Source organism: Oncorhynchus clarkii, chromosome 5, assembly GCF_045791955.1.
Source record: "Oncorhynchus clarkii lewisi isolate Uvic-CL-2024 chromosome 5, UVic_Ocla_1.0, whole genome shotgun sequence".
NCBI classification, from domain to species: domain Eukaryota; kingdom Metazoa; phylum Chordata; class Actinopteri; order Salmoniformes; family Salmonidae; genus Oncorhynchus; species Oncorhynchus clarkii.
In genome coordinates this window covers 59,424,750-59,450,155 of record NC_092151.1, presented here as the reverse complement: position 1 = coordinate 59,450,155, position 25,406 = coordinate 59,424,750, and the positions used below count along the sequence as shown (strand labels likewise).

At 42.6% G+C, this 25,406-nt stretch overlaps 1 protein-coding gene and 1 pseudogene across 1 annotated transcript; one reads left to right on the top strand and one right to left on the bottom strand.

The window, feature by feature from the left end:
• The first annotated feature begins 1,415 nt into the window (after window positions 1-1,415).
• On the top strand, window positions 1,416-8,458 carry LOC139409115 (lipoprotein lipase-like). Its single transcript, XM_071153842.1, has 9 exons — window positions 1,416-1,658; window positions 4,159-4,355; window positions 4,471-4,650; window positions 4,797-4,908; window positions 5,048-5,281; window positions 5,862-6,225; window positions 6,475-6,693; window positions 6,844-6,939; window positions 7,034-8,458. Exons 1-9 carry the CDS (start codon window positions 1,562-1,564, stop codon window positions 7,053-7,055), a joined length of 1,521 nt encoding a protein of 506 aa, XP_071009943.1. The 5' UTR covers window positions 1,416-1,561; the 3' UTR covers window positions 7,056-8,458.
• A 3,265-nt stretch (window positions 8,459-11,723) lies between these two features.
• Window positions 11,724-16,296, bottom strand: LOC139409729 (disintegrin and metalloproteinase domain-containing protein 10-like; annotated as a pseudogene).
• Window positions 16,297-25,406: the final 9,110 nt, after the last annotated feature.

Sequence of the window (25,406 nt, the reverse complement as noted above, 5' to 3'; positions counted from 1 at the left end):
CAAGACAAATGCTAAAAATCCAGTTCATATTTGCATTGCTACAGAAAGCAAGGTTGGATCAGGTTAAATACAGCTTTTCTTAGAAAACTGAGGAGAAATGTTATTGATAAAATCTTGCATAATTGCTAGACCACAATCTCTCTCTAGGTCTAGGGGGAAGGGTCTATGGATGTATAGAGTGGTGAATGGTGGCTAGAGGAAGGGGCTTGGGAAAGGGGGTAGAGGGGTGGTTGGTTAGGATTTGGACTATGATTTATACTGGCCCATCTGGCCACCTCCACTCAGGGCAGTCTTCTAGAACTAAAGCCAGTAACGTTGATGACATTACAGGTTCGTACGCAGCTGCTCATAACATCATGTTCCACTCTAGTTGTACTCCTGAACTCCAGAAGGTTACTTAAAGCAAATGTGAAAGTAAGGTGGTTAGTTGGGGTCGATGGGTAGGCGTATAAAGCAAATATTTAATTGTAATTCATAACATGTCATACAAAATGGATGATGGACATCCACAAATTAATACATGCCATACGAAACATAACATATAAATGGAAGGAGACAGATGTAAGTTTTCTATGTTACGTATACCCCTGAGTCCAGGTTGAATTTGAGGGCAGATTCAATCAGATCCGCTTCAGCTGAAATCCACATAGTTTTCATGGAGTCAGAGGTGGAACGGTGTTGTCAAATACTAGGGGCACAACTTTGGTTTTAGAAGTGGGGGGACATAATTATTTCTAACATATTTTTTCGGATAAACACTCCAAACAACCTACCAACCACTTGGAATCGCCCGCATGATCCTAAAGCACACCGGTGCATCGTTTTGTATCACATTCCAATGATAAAACTGCAAAAATGCAATTTCACAATGTGGGAGGGACTTGTCCCCCATCCCCAGTGAAAGTTGCGCCCCTGTCTAATTCACAAGCAGCTCCCTGAATCAATGTACACAGCAACAAAATCATAAAACCCACCTATTTCTACAATTTATCTTCTTAAAATGTGATTTTATACCTAACCTTTATACCTTTCTCATTCTGAACTTCTAATGCGAGTGGGATGGATGTGGCTTCAAGACAATGATCACAGGAGCAGCTGCTCACCGATTTGACAGCTCCAATGCAGTTCCACCTCCGACTGACATCAGCTTTGCAGGTATCCGTTACGCTCTTGATCTGATTGAATCCAGGCCTGAGTGTTCTATCTCACACACTGTAAACAAATAACACTAATAACTTGAATACAACTATTATTATTAAAACGTCATTGCCAGTTATCAACGTGATTTTGTATTATAATTTACTATACCCCCCCCCCCCCCCCCCCTTCCTCCTGAGGAGAGGGAAAAGCAACCAATGGGTTTGCAACAGAGGGAGAGGTACTATTTAAGAACTGGGCAGTTCAAGGTTCAGATATCAACACTACGCGCCAGAGATCGCACGGGAAATATTCTAACCGGTGGAAAATTGTCACGGTTTTATGTTACATTTTTTTCCCCCTGCTGAGATTGCAGACTTTAACATACATTTCCCCAAAATACGAATTATTAGGCTGCAAAGAAATGAAAGGGTTGCAAGTGCATTGTCTTTACTTTCTCGTGTTAAATGCAGTATTTTATGTGGCGTCTTTGGAAGAGGGTGACTCCATTTCTACACTTGGTGAGTAGCCAATATTGAGGAACAATATGTTTCAACCTTGTTTTGCAGTCCTGATAAAAGATCATTTAATTTGTGCTGCTTAAGTGAAATATTATTTGAAGAATTTAATCTCTTATAACTAATTAATGTTATTGACAGCCTACAGATACTGTCACTTATAAGTGACAGTATCTGTAGGCTGTCAATAACATGAATTAATTATAAGAGATTAAATTCTTCAAATAATATAAGGCTACTATATTCATTATCAGGAGGTGCTATAATATACTACTAATGAGTTTGATGACTTAGAATAAATAGTTTATAGGACATGATGACAAGTATAAGGCTGAACACCCATTCATACACTGAGTAATGTTACCATAGGGATTGAAAAAACGTTGTTCTAGTGTTGATACATAAGAATATACAGAATTGATAGGCTACATAATCTCAAATATACAGTACCAGTCAAAGTTTGGACACACCTACTTATTCAAGGGTTTTTCTTTATTTTTATTTTTTTTTACATTGTAGACCTCAACTATGAAATAACACATATGGAATCATGTGTTAAACAAATCAACATACAGTTTAGATTCTTCAAAGTAGCAACCCTTTGCATTGATGACAGCTTTGCACACTCTTGGCATTCTCTCAACCAGCTTCACCTGGAATGATTTTCCAACAGTCTTGAAGGATTTCCCACATATGCTGAGCAGTTGTTGGCTGCTTTTCCTTCACTCTGTAGTCATACTCATCCCAAACCACCTCAATTGGGTTGAGGTTGGGTGATTGTGGAGGCCAGGTCATCTGATGCAGCATTCCGTCACTCTCCTTCTTGGTCAAATAGCCCTTACACAGCCTGGAGGTGTGTTGGGTCATTGTCCTGTTGAAATACAAATGATAGTCCCACTAAGCACAAACTAGATGGGATGGTGTATCGCTGCAGAATGCAGTGGTAGCCATGCTGGTTAAGTGTGCCTTGAATTCTAAATAAATCACTGACAATGTCACCAGCAAAGCACCATCACACCTCCATGCTTCACTGTGGGAACCACACATCAGAGATCATCTGTTCACCTACTCTGTGTCTCATGAAGAGATGGCGGTTGGAACCAAAAATCAAACATTTGGACTAATTAGAAAAAAGGACAGATTTCCACTGGTCTAATGTCCATTGCTCATGTTTCTTGGCTCAAGCAAGTATCTTCTTATTATTGGTGTCTGTTAGTAGTTTTTTTTTGTTGCAGCAATTTGACCACGAAGGCCTGATTCACGTAGTCTCCTCTGAACAGTTGATAATGAGATGTCTGTTACTTGAACTCTGAAGCATTTATTTGGCCTGCAATTTCTGAGGCTGGTAACTCTAATGTGCTTATCCTCTGCAGCAGAGGTAACTCTGGGTCTTCCTTTCCTGTGGCGGTCCTCATGAGAGCCAGTTTCATCATAGCGCTTGATGGTTTTTGCGACTGCACTTGAGGAAACTTTGAAAGTTCTTAATTTTCTGCATTGACTGACCTTCATGTCTTAAAGTAATGATGGACTGTTTCTCTTTGCTTATTTGCGCTGTTCTTGCTGTAATATGGACTTGGTCTTTTACCAAATAGAGATATCTTGTCACAACACAACTGATTGGCTCAAACGCGTTAAGAGGGAAATAAATTCCACAACTTTTAACAAGGCACACCTGTTAATTGAAATGCATTCCAGGTGACTACCTCATGAAGCTGGTTGAGAGAATGCCAAGAGTGTGCAAAGCTGTCATCAAGGCAAAGTGTGGCTACTTTGAATAATCTCAAATATAAATGATAGTTTAAAAAAATGTTGGTTACTGCATAATTTCATTTTATCATCATTGTCTTCCACTATTATTCTACAATGTAGAGAATAGTTAAAAAATTAAGAACCTTGAATGAGTAGCTGTCCAAACGTTTGACTGGTACTGTACATTCCTTCGCCTTAAAAATAAAAAATTATAGGTTGTCTTCGGCGATGCTGAAGTAGGACGTAGATATAGTCAGTTGATGCATATGAACACTTAGTATATTGTTTATTTTCATTATTAGAAATATAATGTATTTATTGTGTCTGGAATATGCAATCTCCAATCAGTGCAGTAGCCTTGGCTGAGGAGTCAGCTGACCCACTGGGAACACAGCTACTTTGAAACCCTTTGGGAATTTTCAGAGCTAGAGGGACAAAGCTGTGGTTTCTATAGGGTCTGTCTGACCGACTGAACCCTAGTAGCCAGGGCCTGATTAATACAGGGGCTGAAACCCCGGGGCCCATGTCCCGGAAATGTATATGATTTGGTAATCTGGCCTTGCTAGTAGCCCCCCAGGCACTGAGGGGCCTGTGCAGTCAGAAGTTCCCACCAATGTAGTTAAAGATTAGAAACAGCATAGATGGCTCTAAAGCTTCCATTCTCTTTACTGCAATGGTATCTTCAAACATTTAGGAATGACTTTTCCAAATTGTCTTAAGCAGATGTTTTGTGTTTACATGACATTATTCTCAGATAATTTCATGGACAACTTCAAGGACTTGATCCGAAACAACGATGCCACCCCTCATGCCTACGCCAAATTCTCCCTCCGGAAGCCTTTGATGCCGGAAGATGACATCTGCTATATCATCCCCGGCAACCCGGAATCTCTCAAAGAATGCACTTTCAATAGCACATCCAAAACCTTCCTGGTGATCCACGGCTGGACAGTAAGCCCCTCCAATCTGTAGCAGCATGTCTGTGACATTAAATCCTTAACTATTGCTCATGGACTTGGATTACCCCGTCAATAACACCATTCGTTCTTTCCATCTGCCTCAACAGGTGAGCGGCTTGTTTGAGAGCTGGGTGGCCAAGCTGGTTTCGGCGCTGTACAAAAGAGAGCAGGAAGCCAATGTGATCGTGGTGGACTGGCTGTACACAGCCCAGAACCACTATCCAGTAGCTGCCCAGAACACCAAGATGGTGGGACAAGAGATTGCTCGCTTCATTGACTGGCTGGAGGTTTGTACGATGACTCAACATCTAAGACACTGCACTGTTTCTCAGATAAATCATGAATAACATATTCTAAACAAAAGGTATAAAGAGTTATTGTACATTGTTTCCATGGCAATGAACTTGACACTTTACTGCAATGTGTTTCCAAGGAGGCAACAAACATCCCTCTTGAAAACCTCCATCTCATTGGCTACAGTCTGGGTGCTCATGTTGCAGGATTCGCTGGGAGCCACGCCTCCAATAAAGTGGGCAGAATAACTGGTAAATATGTCTTCTAGAGAAACATAGACAGGATGAATGCACTGTTGCTAATCATTGATTGGCTCTGGCCTGTTCCAACTTTAATTAATTGGTCTTTGGCTTGTTCCACTCCTTACTGATTGCTCCCTTCTCTTTACAGGTCTTGACCCAGCTGGTCCAGACTTCGAGGGGGAGCACGCTCACCGCCGCCTGTCCCCAGATGATGCCCACTTTGTGGATGTTCTCCACACGTTCACGCGGGGCTCTCTGGGCTTAAGCATCGGCATCCAGCAGCCTGTAGGCCATGTGGACATCTACCCCAATGGAGGCAGCTACCAGCCAGGCTGCAATCTGCAAAGCCCTCTGGAAACAATATCCAAACTTGGCCTCTTTGGTGAGAATCACATCTTGATATTTTAGTGTCATTCTATACAATTGGTCAAATATTCGACATATAACATTCACAATCACTTTCCACACAATCTGGTTACTGCGTTATCATTGGCTAAATCAGACATGTAATTGTCAGCTTGTAACTTATTGGAAGATGGTAAGGCTTGTGAACAAGGAACAATAGGGTGGCGAAGTCAGTACAACCTGACGTACATCATGACATTAGCTGCACAGTTACTGCAACTGATCACTAATCTGTCTTTACGACTAACATTGTCGCCATCAGCCTGACAAAGGCCTATTCATGCCTGTTAAAAACAGAGGACCGCAAACATCAAGACTAGCAAAAATCCCTTCAGAAGGTTACCAACAACATCACTCCTATTGTAGCTCCCCAAAATGAAGGTTGATATAACTCTATCTACAATGGTAATGTTAGGGAATGGCACTTTCTCAGGATTAGTGATATACTACCAGATGCATCTACTTGTTATCATTTGATTGCCTGTCCTCCAATTGAGAATCTCAACTCAGGTTTTTAATGTGGACCAGTGATGCAACTATCCCCTTTATGTTCCTAGCTATCAATGATGTTCCCAGGTGTTCCCACGAGCGCTCCATCCACCTGTTCATCGACTCCCTGGTCAACGAGCAGGAGGCCAGCATGGCGTACCGCTGCGGGAGCAACGATATGTTCGACCGCGGAATGTGCCTCCGCTGCCGCAAGAACCACTGTAACACCGTGGGCTACGATATCAGCAAGGTTCGCAAGACCCGTAGCGTCAAACTGTACACCAAGACCAGGGCCTCCATGCCGTTCAGAGTCTATCACTACCAGGTGAAGATCCACTTCTTCAGCAAGGTGAACAGGTCTGACATGGAGCCTTCACTGACAGTCTCCCTGATTGGAACCAAAGGAGAGGTTGAAGACCTCAAACTGACACTGTGAGTACCTGGTCCAACAAGCGGTTAAACCATAGAACAGAGCACATGCTAGTACATCAACATGATAAGACACCTGACACCATTTCTCACGTTTACGATAACATTAATCTTTATGGTCTATAGTTAAAGTTCTAGTGCTACTGTGGTCTGTGCTTAGACATGACACATTCACTCAAAGGTCAATTATTTGTTCTTGTGAAGTGAGTTGACAATAATCAGTTGAGCCTCTATGCTCTTTCTCATTGGCAGAAAGGAGAAGATGACATCCAATAAGACCCATTCCTTCCTGCTGGTAGCAGAGAAAGACATTGGTGACCTCCTGATGGTGAAGTTCAAGTGGGAGGAGTCTACTAGCTGGTCTCCCTCGTTCATGCTCAACATGGTGTCTTCCTGGTGGTCAGGTGACTCTGCGAAGTCTGAAGTGGAGGTCCACAAAATACGCATCAGAGTCGGAGAGACGCAAAAAAAGTTAGTTTAAAGAGGCCTAATTTCTTTAAGATCATGAAATGGAGACAATTTTCATCCATACAAACATCAGAAATATAATAGTTTTGAAAGGGTGCAAAACTATTTTTTAGTTTTTTAAAAATGTGCTATTCTTGTTTGACCCTTTTCCAGGATGGTATTCTGCATTAAAGATCCTCATGCTCTGAGCTTACAACAGGAAGTTACGTTTGTAAAATGCAAAGACGATTGGAGGAAAACTTCAAAAAGGTATTTTCTTTTGATCTAATCAATTTTTTTTCCTGAATTATTGCCAGTCAGGGGTCCATTGATTAGACAAATATTAACCCTGTTTGTTTTACAGAGTGAACCTGGGGAAGCACTGAATGTACGGAGCAACAGACTACTGTCCTCCTTCCTCAGCTCTTAGAGAAATTATTTATACAGCTGTAATTTATTTTGTCTTTCAAACTATACAAAGACATTATCACATTGTGTCCAGAACTAGAACTGTGTGTTATTTAAAAATGTATGTGAAGTATTTTTTTGTAAGCACTGCTTTTGTGGTGCATCAACTACGGTGTGGTGCTGAAAGATAGTAAATGCCATCACCTTTGCTGATTTTCTGGCAACCCCAAAGAGATGGCTCTTATACAAAGTCTTTGGTGCCTCTGATTGAGAGAGACCCATTGACCAGCTGAGTAGAGGCCTCGAGGTACCTGCAGTTCAAACCCCATGTGTTTCCTTAATTTATGCTTAAAGCATTCACCATTGTCGTCCTCAATACTATGTGATTGTAGGATCGGACTAAGTGTGCCTTAAAATAACTTGTCTTAACCTACTGTATGTATTTTTTGTTATGGTGTACTTTAATTTTTATTTTTTTTTACCTCTAGTGAGTTGTTCCTTTTATCTGGTCTTTGAGACAGTAATATTCATGAGGTCTGAAATGCACATTATTCTGAGAACTTTGAATTTAGTCAAGCACTTGAGCAATAATGCAATGGTATGCTATTTTTATACAGTATATTCATTTGAAACCAGCAATAGTGAGTCCTTTGCAGCAAAATACGGTACATATCAGTGAGAACCATTATTTTTGTAGTTATTACAATGTTATACAATTATAGCTTTTTTTTCATACATTTTTTTTCAATGATTCATATGGAACTATTACCTCTAGCACGTTCTTATGTGACGTATTTTGACTAGCATATCCATGGTTGCTGCTAAACTATGACACAAATAATACCCATTTAGCTGTGCATGCCATATAGTTGTGACCAGGTAACTAAACTCAAAGAAGTCAATGAGTGGTTATTGTGAAGTGCGCTGACATCAGCAATAGAAACAGGACAGCCTTCCTCGGTAGACTGTGCACAGTGGACTCTGCATCATAGTTCAAGTTACAGTTAAGAATTGGTTAGTAATAATATCTCATTGTCAGACTATATTTTTTTAACACCACTGAGTAGGCTATTTATAAGTAATATTATACATTTAGAGACTGGTATTGTAATCATTGTGACTTATTTAATTTCTGCCTGTTCCATTGAGCCTGTAGTGGTGGTGGTATAAAGGTTTTGCACTGAAAACCAGAGGAAAGGGTTACTAAACCAGTTACTTACTAAGTGCACCATGTGAAAATATCATGTTAGCATGTGATTCTATGGTAAAATATGACTAGATATATTTTTTACAGTCTTAACTTTTTAAATTATATCTGTATACTGTATATACCTGTAAATATGTGACCATATACATACTTTAATAAATTGGAACTGCTATTTTTGAAGTTGGCGTGTGTTTTAATGGAAACAAGGTTGAACAATTGTCCAGGATCATGCTTAGATATACTATAAAATCTAAACCCATCCACACATCCAAGAAGAGACCAACTCAGCAATGTATTATCTACATTCCATTTTAGAACAGTGCCTTCAAAGTATTCACACCACTTAACTTTTTTTTTACCATTTTGTTGTGCTACAGCCTGAATTTAAATGGATTCCATTTAGATTTGTGTCACTGGCCTACACACAATACCCCATAATGTCAAATTGGAATTATGTTTTTAGAACATTGTCAAAATAAATTACAAATGAGACGCCTTAATGTCTTGAGTCAAGAAGCATTCAACCCTTTTGTTGTGGCAAGCCTAAATAAGTTCAGGAGTAAAAATGTGCTTTAACAAGTCACAATAATTTGACTGGACACACTGTGCAATAATAGTGGTTAACATGATTTTTGAATGACCACATCTCTGTAAGGGCCCTCAGTTGAGCCGTGAATTTTAAACACAGATTCAACAAAAACTAGGGAGGTTTTCCAATGCTTTGCAAAGGACAGACATTAAATATCCCTTTGAGCGTGGTGAAGTTATTAATTACACTTTGGATGGTGTATCAATACACCCAGCCACTACAAATATACAGGTATCCTTCCTAATATGAGGCCAATGGTGACTTGAAAACAGAGTTTTTAATGGCTGTGATAGGAGAAAAATGATGATGGATCAACTACATACTCCACAATACTAACCTAAATGACAGATTGAATAGAAGGAAGACTGCACAGAATAAAAATATATCAAAACGTGTATCCTGTTTGCAATAAGGCACTAAGTAAAACTGCAAAAAAATGTGGCAAAGAAATTAACTTTTTGTCTTGAATCAGGGATGCAACTTTGGCTTTAGAAGTAGGGGGATATATATACATTGGGGCAAAAAAGTATTTAGTCAGCCACCAATTGTGCAAGCAAACATCCCAGAACCACACAGGGGGACCTAGTGAATGACCTGCAGAGAGCTGGGACCAAAGTAACAAAGCCTACCATCAGTAACACACTACGCCGGCAGGGACTCAAATCCTGCAGTGCCAGACGTGTCCCCCTGCTTAAGCCAGTACATGTCCAGGCCCGTCTGAAGTTTGCTAGAGAGCCTTTGGATGATCCAGAAGAAGATTGGGAGAATGTCATATGGTCAGATGAAACCAAAATATAACAACTCAACTCGTCGTGTATAGAGGACAAAGAATGCTGAGTTGCATCCAAAGAACACCATACCTACTGTGAAGCATGGGGGTGGAAACATCATGCTTTGGGGCTGTTTTTCTGCAAAGGGACCAGGACGACTGATCCGTGTAAAGGAAAGAATGAATGGGGCCATGTATCGTGAGATTTTGAGTGAAAACCTCCTTCCATCAGCAAGGGCATTGAAGATGAAACGTGGCTGGGTCTTTCAGCATGACAATGATCCCAAACACACCGCCCGGGCAACGAAGGAGTGGCTTCGTAAGAAGCATTTCAAGGTCCTGGAGTGGCCTAGCCAGTCTCCAGATCTCAACCCTATAGAAAATCTTTGGAGGGAGTTGAAAGTCCGTGTTGCCCAGCAACAGCCCCAAAACATCACTGCTCTAGAGGAGATCTGCATGGAGGAATGGGCCAAAATACCAGCAACAGTGTGTGAAAACCTTGTGAAGACTTACAGAAAACGTTTGACCTCTGTCATTGCAAACAAAGGGTATATAACACTGTATTGAGATAAACTTTTGTTATTGACCAAATACTTATTTTCCACCATAATTTTCAAATAAATTCATAAAAAATCCTACAATATGATTTTCAGGATTTTTTTTCTCATTTTGTCTGTCACAGTTGAAGTGTACCTATGATGAAAATTACAGGCCTCTCTCATCTTTTTAAGTGGGAGAACTTGCACAATTGGTGGCTGACTAAATACTTTTTTGCCCCACTGTATAATTTATTTTTTTGTCGGATAAACACTCCAAACAGTCGGAGGTGTCCGCATGGTCCTAAAGCACACAGTTGCCTCGTTTTGTAACACATTCCAATGATAAAACTGGTGGGGACATGTCCCCCCCATCCCCAGCAAAAGTTGTGTCCCTGTCCTGAATAGAAAGCATTATGTTCGGGGAAAATCCAACACAACACATCACTGAGTACCACTCTTCATATTTTCAAGCATGCTGGTGGCTGCATCATGTTATGGGTATGCTTGTCACCAGCAAGGAATAGGGAGTTTTTTTGGGATACAAATAAGTGGAATAGAGCTAAGCCAGTCTAAATCCTAGAGGAAAACCTGGTTCAGTCTCCTTTCCAACAGAAACTAGGAGACAAATTCACCTTTCAGCAGGACAACAACCTAAAACACAATGCCAAATATACACTGGTGTTGCTTACCAAGACGACATTGAATGTTCCTGAATGGCCTAGTTACAGTTTTGACTTAAATCGGCATGGAAATCTATGGAAAGACTTGAAAATTGATGCTTAGCAATGATCATCAACCACCAAATTTCACTTTGTCATTATGGGGTGTTGTGTGTAAATGGGTGAGCAACTAAATGTATTTAATGCATTTTAAATTCAGGTTGTAAGACAACAAAATGTGGCATAAGTCAAGGGGAATGAATACTGTCCTGTCCCTTTGATTCTGATGCCTTTCCATTTGGCTGACCCACCAATATCATTTGGTCTCTTGTTTTTCAGTGGCACTCTCTTTTCAAGCTCCAGTACAATGGCTGATGAACAGCAACAGTTCTGAGTAAAACTGGACTATTCTGCCTGGCGTACCATGTCTGTCTACACAGCTTATTTTAGTCCTCACCTCATCTAGATACCTCAGTACTCCAGTGGACAGACATACACAATACAGGTGACTAGAGGTAATCCTCGTGTCCTTCAAACTGGTTCAAGCTGGTCCATTGTGTCAGACGAGACAACGTCACCACGGTGGAAAACTGGAGGATTGTCAAGGATCAAATTAGCCTTCAGGTTCAAATTGCTAAGCGAAGGACACTGATGGAAGGCCATGGACGGAAGGAACAATGGTACATTAAGTGCATGACTGGACAGGTGGATGTAAAAAGGAACATCCCACTCGTAGATCAGTGAGGGCAAAACAAACTTGGCAACACCCCCTTTTCCACCACACATGCATTGAGGAACGTGGCACAGAGTTATGACGTACTTGTTAACATAGATAGGTAGTTGACGGTTATAGTCTTTGTCCTAGTCAGAGACAGAAATGGAGCTACAGGGTGCATTCACACAGACACACGGTGCTGACCATCACGGCAGACAGAGTCGTGACGGCCAGGAGAATAGCCTACCAGCGAGCCTGCGGACGACAAGAGCACAACAAGTCAAACATTCGCCCACTCTAGTTCAAGTCTGCTATAGTTAGCTGTTTAATAGCCAAAACACCTCCAATTCCATTTACTTTCATTCACATTGACTTGAGGTCTTTTCTTCAAGAAGCCATTTGCTACAGGACGTTAGTCAGTTAACATTCCAAATGTGACACACTGATTTGGATGGAACCAATGGGCATGCATTAGCGGTTCAGCTGTGGTGGGGAAACATACTGTTGCCATATCACAGCCTAATAACCTTAACCATAGCTGGCATAGCTCCTAAACCAGTTATGTGTAGTACTGTCCTCGAATCAAAGAAAAGATAAGACATCAACTTTGAGCTGGGGGCCTCCCGAGTGCAGTGCTAGAGGCATCACTACAGCCCGGGTTCGATCCCAGGCTATGTCGCAGCCGGCCACGATCGGGAGAACCATGAGGCAGCGCACAATTGGCCCAGCGTTGTCCGGGTTAGGGGAGGGTTTGGCCTGCCGGGATGTCCTTGTCCCATTGCACTCTAGTGATTCCTGTTGCAGTCCGGGCCCATGCATGCTGACTTCGGTCACCAGGTGTACAGTGTTTCCTCTGACACATTGGTGCAGCTGGCTTCCGGGTTAAACGGGCAGTGTGTCAAGAAGCAGTGCAGATGCATGGCTCTCGAACTTTGCCTCTCGTGAGTCCGTACAGTAGTTGCAGTGATGGGACAAGACTGTAACTGCCAATTGGGGAGAAAAAAAATATATATATATTTTCTTTGAGCTGGAAGGGGGTATGGATGCACAGATACGGACAATAGAAAATCCATTAACACTAAAAAGCCCTGGTCATAGGGAGTGAACGGTACATCTAAGCGCAAGTAGGGGCTAGGTTGGGTAGGTGACTTTCTTAATGTAATCCATTATAGTTACCTGTCCAAAATTGTAATCAGTAACGTAACTTTTGGATTACCCAAACTCAGTAACATAATCTGATTACATTCTATTACTTTTAGATTACTTTCCCCTTAAGAGGCATTAGAAGAAGACAAAAATGTGTGTTACCAATTGAATGACATCTATTGAAGGATAAATCAATGTTAAAGTTTACATAGCTGGCCATATATGGATGTTACATTTTACTTTATGGGTTGGTTATGGAGGATTCTTCTAACCATTCACTTTCTACTACATATACGATAAAATTATATCTTTACATCAATATATATAATTTGTCCAAAAATGGATGTAGCAACTACAGATTGCCCTTTATCAAAAGTGTGCGAGTTTGAGCATGTGTCCATTGGGCAAATGGATGTCATTTTTTTTATCAGCATGAATTAGAATGAGCAATAAAAGCCCCACTTTTATTCCATAGGCTGGGATCTGCACTATGTAGCTGTTGCAAGAGCGCATTTTTCACTGGCTGTCCACTGGTTTCAAAAACAATGATTGATAGGCAGCTTAAACTTCTTGAATTCATCCATTATTGGGTTCAAATATACATTTAGATTTGTGGACAGCCATCCACAACAACCACAATCCGTAAGGCGCAAATAGCTAAATGAGAGAGCAACAGTATGAGTCACATCAATGCACTATGTAAATATCAATAATAAGTGATATCCGTATTGCCGTAGACTACACCACTGCTGTCATCCTTACCTTCAAGCATTTATTCAAGTTGGATAATCTTTGGATGCCGACAGCAGTCCAACAAAAGCCTATTCCAACTCTTTTCACGCAATCCATCAAACACATTTGATGTGTCATCATAGTGGTCTCTGACTTGTGGTTAGACTCGCTCAGGTGGAACAAACTTAAACTTGTGCCTTTTTTCAATGCTAATTTGAATGTCATTGACAAAAACAAAGAAGTGTCAAATATTTTTTTCCGCAAACATCCTTTCTGAATTTAAAAGTAATCACATAGTTTTTCAAAAGTATCTGTAATCTGATTACAATATTTTTGCTTGTAACTGATTACTGTAACCGTTGTTTTGTAATCCCTTACTCCCCAACTCTGAGTAGGGGTCACCTTCTCGCTAACTCAACCTGACGTGTGACCCAAGTAGCTCTTTTAAATCCCTGTGGGCATTCCTGATTCACCGCACTTCACAGCGTGGCCAAAGCTCAAAGCCAACTGAGGCTGGAACATCAAGCTGGAACATCAAGAACATCAAAACAAGAAGCTTTCCATATACACACTGAGCTCAACACACATCTCAACACACTACATCTTCTAGGATCCTCTGGCCTGTTGTAAATTAACAACCTGAATACATCATAGGGTAGATAGATAGCCGACCCCCATAAAACAAACCTTCATCCACTCAGCCAGGTTGTCAAACTCATCCAGGTCTACCAGGTGGAGGAAGGAGTTCTTCAGCCTGGCGATGGGCCTGTCAGTGTTCAGGATGCCCAGAACACCAGGAACTTGTCGCAGTAGACCTGCTTGGCTGAACACGGGTCCCCGGCAAACAAGGCTACACGCTTAACCTGGAACTGCTTAGTCAGGACAGAGGAAGTGGTGCAGGTCGCAGGTCGCAGGCATGTCTAAGGTGAATAAATGGATTGGAAATACAGGTTTTGTTAAAGGTGAAAGATTGAGTTTACAGAGGGAAAAAGCACATGCCCACATTGGTAACCAAGCTCCTTATCCTTGTTAAATTCTGCTTTTACACAACCCACCACATCAGATGCCCTTTTGGTTGTTAAGGGAAAGACTAAGCAAATGTACACGGTCTTGTTTGTCCCCAAATCGTAAACATATATTCCCCAGATTTAAGCGCAGCAGGGGAGGAGACGGGGGTGAGGGAGGAGAAGAGGGATTGTGGTTACCTGGCTGCTGGCTGCTGGCAGCACGTGGCACTTCCCTTTCTTGGACTCTCCCAGACAGTCACACTGCTCCAGGCTGTAACTCACACACTGTGACTCAAAGTGACAATTCTGAGAAATAGATGGAGAAATGGACAGAGAGAGAAGGATAGGCGAGAGGGAAGGAGGGAGAAAGGGCGAGAGAGAGATGGAGGAAGGGAAAAGGACAGGGTAAGAGGAGGGAAGGATAGTGAGAGAGAGGAAAAGAAGGAGGGTGAAATACAATACAGGAGAGAGGGGAGAGGACATAGAGAGAATGAAAGGAGAACACAAGAAAAAGAACACCAAAGTCTCACAGAAAAAAATGTCTGCTAGATAGTGCCAGACAGGCCTACTCATTCTCACAAATCCTAAACATCCGTGTTCAGTTAACTTGTTCCCTGATCCAGGCTGCATCAGAAATGGGTTCTGGCCCAAATCTAATATTTCAGGATGTATGCCCCCATAGAGAGCCATACATATGGAATTTACATTGAAATCTTCCCAAGCAGAACGACTCTCCAAACCCAGAACCACATTCATCATCTGAAAGGGTAAAATAATGGAGGAAATTCACTCAAGATGGCAACCAAGGACAACAGATCCTGTTAAAGTGGATACTGCTGACGTTGGAATGTCATCACATTGAGACAGTGGGTACAAGGACTGAAAATGTTGAGTCATTATCTGGCCCTCCATTGAGACACACCCGAGTGCCCCGACTACATACGGTCATGTTGGCCTTGGCTGTAGGCTCAGGGCAGATGAGGGAGAGACCAGAGCACACACTCTCCAGCTGACAGTCCGACTCCTCCTCACATCTGTCCCCTGACAGCTTATGATACACTCTTGGCCACAGCACAGTCCCTAACTGGGACTGAGAGGACAGAAGGAAAGAAATAAACAGGTGGGTGGGCAGACAGGCAGAGACAATTTCATAATATGGGTGTTGTTTACTGTTTTGTTTTGAATGGTATGAAATGCAGTAATTATCCCTTTAGCTACAACCACAACTCTGCTTTGTCAAACATGTTAATCTTCTTATTAAGAGCTCCATGGGAGATGTTATGTAAACTTTGGACAGAAATGAGTAATTACTCATAGAAACAGATCTAGGACCAGCAAATCACAAAGGGCTTTTTTCATCCTACTCCTGAACAGCTAATCAAATGGCTACTTGGACTATTTGCATTGTCCCCCCCATTTTGAAGCTGCTGCTACTCTGTTTATTATCTATGCATAGTCACTTTACCTCTACCTACATGTACATATTACCTCAATTACCTGAATTTTTAGATTTTTTTTTTTTAACTTCAGTTTATTTTAGTAAATACTTTTTTAACACTTATTTTTCTTAAAACTGCATTGTTGGTTAAGGGCTTGTACTACACCTGTTGTATTTGGAGCAGGTAAAAATACTATTTGATTTGATTTTGATTTGATCCTACAGCAACCTTTGACCAGAAGTTACCTGCAATGTTGCCAGGTTTCAGGCAACACTGGGTTCCCATGGGTTCCTTGTTCTCTGTGCAGCAGACGTCTGTCTTGTTATGGCCCAGATCACACTCCTCCCCCTCCCCCATGATCTGTCTCCCACAGATTGGCTGATCAATTGCTGACAGGCCATGTATACCCACACACATTATTTCATCAAACACTGCTGACTCATATACAGTATACCAAACATTAGGAACAGCCCCCCCCCCCCACCATATATCTGTGCTGTCCTTGCTGTGTCCGCTTGTTATGAAAACAATGTATTCCTCTTCCAGAACTATGGGCATCAGTAACACAGTACTTTTGTCTTTCGTGTCAAATGACCTTCACCTAAGTTAACAAGCATTTGTGTCTATCAATAAAGAGACCTGGTTTTAGTTTCAGCCTGTGTACTTGAGGGGAATTAACTATTTGAAAAAGTAGTTGCTTTCCCAAAATTGGAACCTTAGTTCTTTTGGAGTGAAAGGCAGGTTCCTGATGTTCCCTCACACCACTAACGAGGTCTGGGAGAACAACGATAAGTTCTCTCACTGCAGCATCAAGTGTATCAGCCGAGTCCTGGCGGTCAAAAAGGATGACTGGGTGTGGCGCTACAGGTCTGAACAAAAAATACCTCCTATGTCTCTCTCTCTCTGCAACTGAGTAATTCCAGGCATTTATGAAGATCAAATCAAATCAAATCAAATTATATTAGTCACATGCGCCGAATACAACAGGTATTACAGTGAAATGCTTACTTACGAGCGCCTAACCAACAATGCAGTTACATTTTATTTTATTTTAAGTACAGATAATAAAAGTAACAAGTAATTAAAGAGCAGCAGTAAAATAACTATAGCGAGACTATATACAGGGGGGTACCGGTACAGAGTCAATGTGCGGGGGCACCGGTTAGTTGAGGTAATATGTACATGTAGGTAGAGTTATTAAAGTGAATATGCAAAGATGACAACAACAGAGAGTAGCAGCGGCGTAAAAGAGGGGGAGGGTGGGGGGCAATAGTCTGGGTAACCATTTGATTAGATGTTCAGGAGTCTTATGGCTTGGGGGTAGAAGCTGTTTAGAAGCCTCTTGGACCTAGACTTGACACTCTGGTACCGCTTGCCGTGCGGTAGCAAAGAGAAAAGTCTATGACTAGGGTGGCTGGAGTCTTTGACAATTTTTAGGGCCTTCCTCTGACACCGCCTGGTATAGAGGTCCTGGATGGCAGGAAGCTTGGTCCCAGTGATGTACTGGGCCGTTCACACTACCCTCTGTAGTGCCTTGCGGTCGGAGGCCGAGCAGTTGCCATATCAGGCAGTGATGCAACCAGTCAGGATGCTCTCGATGGTGCAGCTGTAGAACCTTATGAGGATCTGAGGACCCATAACAAATCTTTTCAGTCTCCTGAGGTAGGTTTTGTCGTGCTCTCTTCACAACTGTCTTCGGGTGCTTGGACCATGTTAGTTTGTTGGTGATGTGGACACCAAGGAACTTGAAGCTCTCAACCAGCTCCAATGCAGCCCCGTCAATTAGAATGGGGGCGTGCTTGGTCCTCTTTTTCCTGTAGTCCACAATGATCTCCTTTGTCTTGATCACGTTGAGGGAGAGGTTGTTGTCCTGGCCTCCCCCCTATAGGCTGTCTCATCGTTATCGTTGATCAGGCCTACCACTGTTGTGTCATCGGCAAACTTAATGATGGTGTTGGAGTCGTGCCTGGCCATGCAGTGAACAGAGAGTACAGGAGGGGACTAAGCACGCACCCCTGAGGGGTCCCTGTGTTGAGGATCAGCGTGGCGGATGTGTTGTTACCTACCCTTACCACCTGGGGGGCGGCCCGTCAGGAAGTCCAGGATCCAGTTGCAGAAGGAGGTGTTAAGTCCCAGGGTCCTTAGCTTATTGATGAGCTTTGAGGGCACTATGCTGTTGAATGCTGAGCTGTAGTCAATGAATTCTCATGTAGGTGTTCCTTTTATCCAGGTGGGAAGGGGCAGTGTGGAGTGCAATAGAGATTGCATAATTTGTGGATCTGTTGGGGCGGTATGCAAATTGGAGTGGGACTAGGGTTTCTGGTATAATGATGTTGATGTGAGCCATGACCAACATTTCAAAGCACTTCATGGCTACAGACGTGAATGCTACGGGTTGGTAGTCATTTAGGCAGGTTACCTTAGTGTTCTTGGGCCCAGGCACTATGGTGGTCTGCTTAAAACGTGTTGGTATTACAGACTCGGACAGGGAGAGGTTGAAAATGTCAGTGAAGACACTTGCCAGTTGGTCAGCCCATGCTGATAGTACACATAATAGTACACACTAATAGTACACATTCACAAGCCCTGTGGCATTGTGAAAGTTGACCTGTTCAAAGGTCTTACTCACATCAACTGCAGAGAGCGTGATCACACAGTCTTCCGGAACAGCTGGTGCTCTCATGCATGTTTCAGTGGTATTTTCCTCAAAGAGAGCATAGAAGTAGTTTAGCTCGTCTGGTAGGCTAGTGTCACTGGGCAGATCTCGGCTGGGCTTCCCTTTGTAGTCTGTAATGGTTTGCAAGCCCTGCCACATCAGAGCCGATTGTAGTATGATTCGATCTTCGTCCTGTATTGACGCTTTGCCTGTATGATGGTTCGTCAGAGGACATAGCTGGATATCTTATAAGCTTCCGGGTTAGAGTGCCGCTCCTTGAAAGCGGCAGCTCTAGCCTTTAGCTCTGTGCGGATTTTGCCTGTAATCCATGGCTTCTGGTTGGGTTATGTACGTACGGTCACTGTGGGGACGAGGTCATCGATGCACTTATTGATGAAGCCAACGACTGATGTGGTGTACTCCTCAATGCCATCAGAGGAATCCCGGAACATGTTCCAGTCTGTGCTAGCAAAACAGTCCTGTAGCTTAGCATCTGCTTCATCTGACCACTTTTTTTTATTAATCTAGTCACTGGTGCTTTCGGTTTTATTTTTGCTTGTAAGCAGGAATCAGCAGTATAGAATTATGGTCAGATTTGACAAATGGAGGGAGAGCTTTGTATGCGTCTCTGTGTGTGGAGTAAAGGTGGTCAAGAGTTTTTTTCCACTCTGGTTGCACATTTAACATGCTGTCACATTGGTATGAATGATTCAGGAGACAGGCGCAGGAATGCGTAATAGGGTTTTTTATTATACAAAAATTACGTTGTGCCTTGTAAAGACCAGGACGAAGACCAAACAAACACTATACAAAACACAGGGTAGAAACCCAAACAAAAGAGCGAGGATGAATGATCCACCACCCAAAGGACATTCAGCCAACTTGACACAACTGTGGGAAGCATTGGAGTCAACATGGGCCAATATACAAACTGAGGATGTTCTGAGGGCAAAAGGGGGTGCAACTATATTAGGGAGGTGTTCCTAATGTTGCTTTACACTCAGTGTACGTTAGTCACTAAAGTTCACTCTTTTTAACATCTGGCAAAGTGAAGTGAGTCATTCGCAGATTGATTCGTTCTCCAACAAGGCAAATAGCCATGTAGGTTTTAGGGTGCCCAATACGTGGGAAATGTGGCAGGGCTTGCAAACCATTACTGACTACAAAGGGAAACCCAGTAGCGAGCTGCCCAGTGGCGCGAGCCTACCAGACGAGCTAAATGCCTTTTATGCTCTCTTTGAGGCAAGCAACACTGAAGCATGCATGAGAGCACCAGCTGTTCCGGATTGACTGTGTGATCACGCTCTCCATAGCCGATGTGAGCTAGATCTTTAAACAGGTCAACAATCACAAGGCCAGATGGATTACAAGGACGTGTACTCAGAGCATGTGCATACCAACTGGCAAGTGTCTTCACTGATGTGTTCAACCTTTCCCTGACCTTAGTCTGTAATACCTTCATGTTTCAAACAGATCACCACAGTCCCTGTGCCGAAGAAAGCGAAGGAAACCTGCCTAAATGAATAAACCTGCCTGTAGGACTCACATCGTCATTTCAGAAACCCTAGACCCACTCCACTCGCATACCGCTACAACAGATCCACAGATGACACAATCTCAATCACACTCCACACTGCCCTTTCCCACCTGGACAAAAGGAACACCTACAGTGCCTTCGGAAAGAATTCAAAAACCTCTTTCCACATTTTGTTATGTTACAGACTTTTTATAAGATTGATTCAATAGTTTTTTCCCTCATCAATCTACACACAATACCACATAAACAGTTTGTTTTGTTATTTTGCAAATGTATTACAAATAAGTATTCAGACCTTTTACTCAGTACTTTGTAGTAGCATATTTGGCAGCGATTACAGCATCGAGTCTTCTTGGGTATGATGCTACAAGCTTGGTACACCTGCATTTGGAGAGTTTATCTTATTCTTCTCTGAAAATCCTCTCTGTCAGGTTAGATGAGGAGCGTTTCTGCTCAGCTATTTTCAAGGCCCCTCCAGAGATGTTCGATCGGGTTCAAGTCCGGGCTCTGGCTGGGGCACTCAAGGACATTCAGAAACTTGTCCCGAAGACACTCCTGCGTTGTCTTGGCTGTGTGCTTAGGGTCGTTGTCCTGTTAGAAGGTGAACCTTCACCGCAGTCTGAGGTCCTGAGCGCTCTGGAGCAGGTTTTCATCAAGGATCTTGCTGTACTTTGCTCCAATCATCTTTTCCTCATCCCTGACTAGTCTCCCAGTCTCTGCTGCTGAAAAACATCAACACATCATGATGCTGCCACTACCATGCTTCACTGTAGGGATGGTGCCTGGTTTCTTCCGGACGTGATGCTTGGCATTCAGGCCAAAGAGTTCAATCTTGGTTTCATCAGACCAGAGAATCTTGTTTCTCATGGTCTGAGAGTCTTTAGGTGACTTTTGGCAAACTCCAAGTGGGCTGTCATGTGCCTTTTACTGAGGAGTGGCTTCCGTCTGGCCACACTACCATAAAGGCCTGATTGGTGGAGTGCTGCAGAGATGTTTGTTCTTCTGGAAGTTTCTGCCATCTCCAAAGAGGAACTCTAGAGCTCTGTCAGATTGACCATCGGGTTCTTGGTCACCTCCCTGACCAAGGCCCTTCTCCCCTGTTTGCTCAGTTTGGCCTTGCGGCCAGCAATAGGAAGCGTCTTGGTGATTCCAGACTTCTTCAATTTAAGAATGATGGAGGTCACTGTGTTCTTGGGGAACTTCAATGTTGCAGACATTTTTTGGTACCCTCCCCCCGATCTGTGCTTCGACACAATCCTGTCTCGGAGTTCTACGGCCAATTATTTTGACCTCATGGCTCTGACATTTTGCTCTGACATGCACTGTCAACTGAAGGACCTTCTATAGACTGTTGTATGCCTTTCCAAATCATGTCCAATCAATTGAATTTACCACAGGTGGACTCCAATCAAGACGTAGTAAGATCGCAAGGATGATCAATGGAAACAGGATGCACCAGAGCTCAATTTCGAGTCTCATTTTAAAGGGTCTGAATACTTTTGTAAATAAGGTTTTTCTGTTTTTCATTTTTAATACATTGGCAACAATTTCTAAAAACCTGTTTTCACTTTGTCATTATGTATTGTGTATTGTGAGTAGATTGCTGAAAAATAATAATATTGAATCCATTTTAGAACAAGGCTGTAACTGAACAAAATGTGGAAAAAGTCAAGGAGTCTGAATACTTTCCGAAGAGACTGTATGTGAGAATGCTTTTCATTGACTACAGCTCAGCGTTCAACACCATAGTGCCCACAAATGACTTAGGAAAAGACCGTGGGACCAAACACAGCCCTCTCCAACTGAATCCTGGACATCTTGACAGGCCACCCCCCAGGTGGTCACGGTAGGCAATAACACATCTGCCACGCTGATCTTCAACACGGTGGCCCATCAGGGGTGCATGCTTAGTCCCCTCCTGTACTCCCTGTTCACCCACGACTGCGTGGCTAAGCACGACTCCAACACCATCATTAAGTTTGCTGAAGACACGACAGTGGTAGGCCTGATCACCGACAACGATGAGACAGCCTATAAGGAGGAGGCCAGAGATCTGGCAGTGTGGTGCCAGGACAACAACCTCTCCCTCAAGTGGCCCCCCGGACTATCTACATTGACACCCCACCCCCACATTATTTTTACACTGCTGCTACTCACCGTTTACTATCTATGCATAGTCACTTTACCCCTACCTACATGTACAAATTACCTCGACTAACTTGTACCCCCACACATTGGCTCGGTACCCTTGTATTATTATTTTTTTATTTTTTATTGTACCTTTATTTAACTAGGCAAGTCAGTTAAGAACAAATTCTTATTTTCAATGACGGCCTAGGAACAGTGGGTTAACTGCCTGTTCAGGGGCAGAACGACAGATTTGTACCTTGTCAGCTCGGGGGTTTGAACTTGCAACCTTCCGGTTACTAGTCCAACTCTCTAACCACTAGGCTACCCTGCCGCCCCAGCCTATTATGGCCTCGTTATTGTTATTTTATTGTGTTACTTTTTATTACATTTTTTACTTTTGTTTATTTAGTCAATATTTTCTTAACTCTGTTTCTTGAACTGCATTGTTGGTTAATTAAGGGCTTGTAAGTAAGCGTTTCACAGTAATACCTGTTGTATTCAACGCAGGTGATAAATAACATTTGATTAGATTTGATTTTGGATTGATCATGCTACATGTACACAATCAAAACAAATCCTGCATGACAACAAGCCAGGACATGATCTTATCTAAACCTATGGCCTAATGTTTTCCTTTGTAATAGTTAGATATTGTGTGCAATACTGTACAAATTTCAAGAGAGAAGAACAGATCAGCCCAAAGGGTTCAAGTCCTGCAATGAATGTAACGCCCTTGTTGGTGGAAGAATAAGAGGACCAATGCGCAGTGTGGTAAGTGTTCATATCTTTTAATGAAGTAATAGAAGACTGAACAAAAACAATAAACGACCAGCGAACAGTCCCGTAAAGTGAATGACAAAAAACACTAAACAGGAAAATAATCACCCACAACTCAAAGGTGAAACCAGGCTACCTAAGTATGGTTCTCAATCAGATTGACAGCTGCCTCTGACTGAGAACCATATCAGGCCAAACACAGAAATCCCAAATTCTAGAAAAAATAACATAGACTGCCCACCCCAACTCACGCCCCGACCATACTAAAACAAAGACAAAACAAAGGAACTAAGGTCAGAACGTGACAATGAATTAACAGGTCTTGTTGCAGAGAGCTGCAACAAGACCTGTACAACAAAATAAGTAATATAATCAAATGGCATATAATGATATATCAAACATCAAATATCAGCGAAATAACAAATAAAAGTACGTGTTGGAACACCAATGGGGAAAAACAATAACAATAGGCAAGGATGACATTGTCCAGTACTCACAGCGGCACTCAGGCTGTGGCACAGCTCGTGCGCCAGGGTGACCTTAACATGTTGAGGGGGGAGGAACTGGGTGTAGTTCTGCAGCGTGTGTCTTGAACAAATCCCTCCCCAGTTCCCTAAAATATAAGGGAAAGGTAAGTAGAGCAAAGGTAAGGTATTAAGTCTTGAGACTATAATTTAGGTGAAAGGGCAATTTGCTTGGCATAATGTGTACAGTAGACAACAGCATGCCCTGAACAGTGTCAATAGAGCGGGTGAAACCTCAGCTGCAGTGGGTTACTTAACCTCATGAACGTGTTAGGTGTTAGTGCAGGAGCGCTATATACTGTACTGTAACTCTACTTAGACAGTACCAGTCAAAAGTTTGGAAACACCTACTCATTCAAAGGTTTTTCTTTATTTTTTACTATTTTCTACATTGTAGAATAACAGTGAAGACTTCAAAACTATGAAATAACACATATGGAATCATGTAGTAAACAAAAAAAGTGTGAAACAAATCAAAATATATTTTATATTTAAAATTCTTCAAAGTAGCCACCTTTTGCCTTGATGGCAGCTTTGCACACTCTTAGCATTCTCACAACCAGCTTCACCTGGAATGCTTTTCCAACAGTCTGGAAGGAGTTCCCACGTATGCTGAGCACTTGTTGGCTGCTTTTCCTTCACTCTGCGGTCCAACTCCATCTCAAACCATCTCAATTGGGTTGAGGTCGGGTGATTGTCGAGGCCAGGTCATCTGATGCAGCACTCCATCACTCTCATTCTTAGTCAAATAGTCATTACACAGCCTGGTGTGTTGGGTCATTGTCCTGTTGAAAAACAAATGATAGTCCCACAAAGCGCAAATCAGATGGGATGGCGTATTGCTGCAGAATGTTGTGGTAGCCATGCTGGTTAAGTGTGCCTTGAATTCTAAATAAGTCACTGACAGTGTCATCAGCAAAGCACCCCCACACCATCACACCTCCTCCTCCATGCTTCACGATGGGAACCACACATGCGGAGATCATCTGTTCACCTACTCTGCGTCTCACAACAGTGAGGCGGTTGGAACCAAAAATCTCTAATTTGGACTCATCAGACTAAAGTACAGATTTCCATCGGTCTAATGTCCATTGCTTGTGTTTCTTGACCCAAGCAAGTCTCTTCTCCTTATTGGTGTCCTTAAGTAGTGGTTTCTTTGCAGCAATTCGACCACAAAGGCCTGATTCATGCAGTCTCCTCTGAGCAGTTGACGTTGAGATGTGTCTGTTACTTGAACTCTGTGAAGCAGACTGGTACTGTATATTCTACTTGAATAGCCGTGTTAAAGCTGTCTGCCAGACGTCCACAGGGACTTTTTTCCATCCTACACTATATTGTTTGCATTCTAGGTTGCATAAATGACCACTGTGACCTTGACCCTACCACATCCTTTCAGTAAATACTTTTACAAAACAGGGCAATTTTTTCCCAGAGTTTTATAGCGGTTGTCCCCAGCCCCCTGCATATTAGTGGAGGTGTGGACACGCCAGCAGGCAGGCTTAAGTCTCACTGTGGCAGATGAAAGCCTCACAGCCAGTTGGATCTGTATCGGTGACCACCTTATATAACGCTCCTGCACTGCAGGCGACCCCACTGCCACCAGTTACAAACAGCTGGCCTTTTTCTCACAGAATACAGTACTGTGACATCATCCCTCAGCTAGGCCCCCACTCGTTTCAGAGAGGCCTGTTTTGTGACAGTATGTGGATCATTGAAAAGCCTTGGTCATGGATCTGTCATGGGCTTTAGGAGTAGAGCAGCATCTTCTCGCCTTGGCTCAACAAAGGATCAGCTCTGCTTCTCGGGGGGCACTGACAGATACTTATTGATTAGATACATGCGGTAAAGCGATCAATGGAATGCAGACCATTGGGGAAAGAACAAGGACGCAGTCATTGGTGAC

Excerpts from the sequence above, each read along its gene's own strand:
- LOC139409115 (XM_071153842.1), top strand. The coding sequence starts at position 1,562 with ATGAAAGGGTTGCAAGTGCATTGTCTTTACTTTCTCGTGTTAAATGCA. Across the intron at positions 4,651-4,796 it reads GCTTCATTGACTGGCTGGAG|GAGGCAACAAACATCCCTCT; the intron begins GTTTGTACGATG and ends TGTGTTTCCAAG. Across the intron at positions 6,940-7,033 it reads TGGAGGAAAACTTCAAAAAG|AGTGAACCTGGGGAAGCACT; the intron begins GTATTTTCTTTT and ends TTTGTTTTACAG.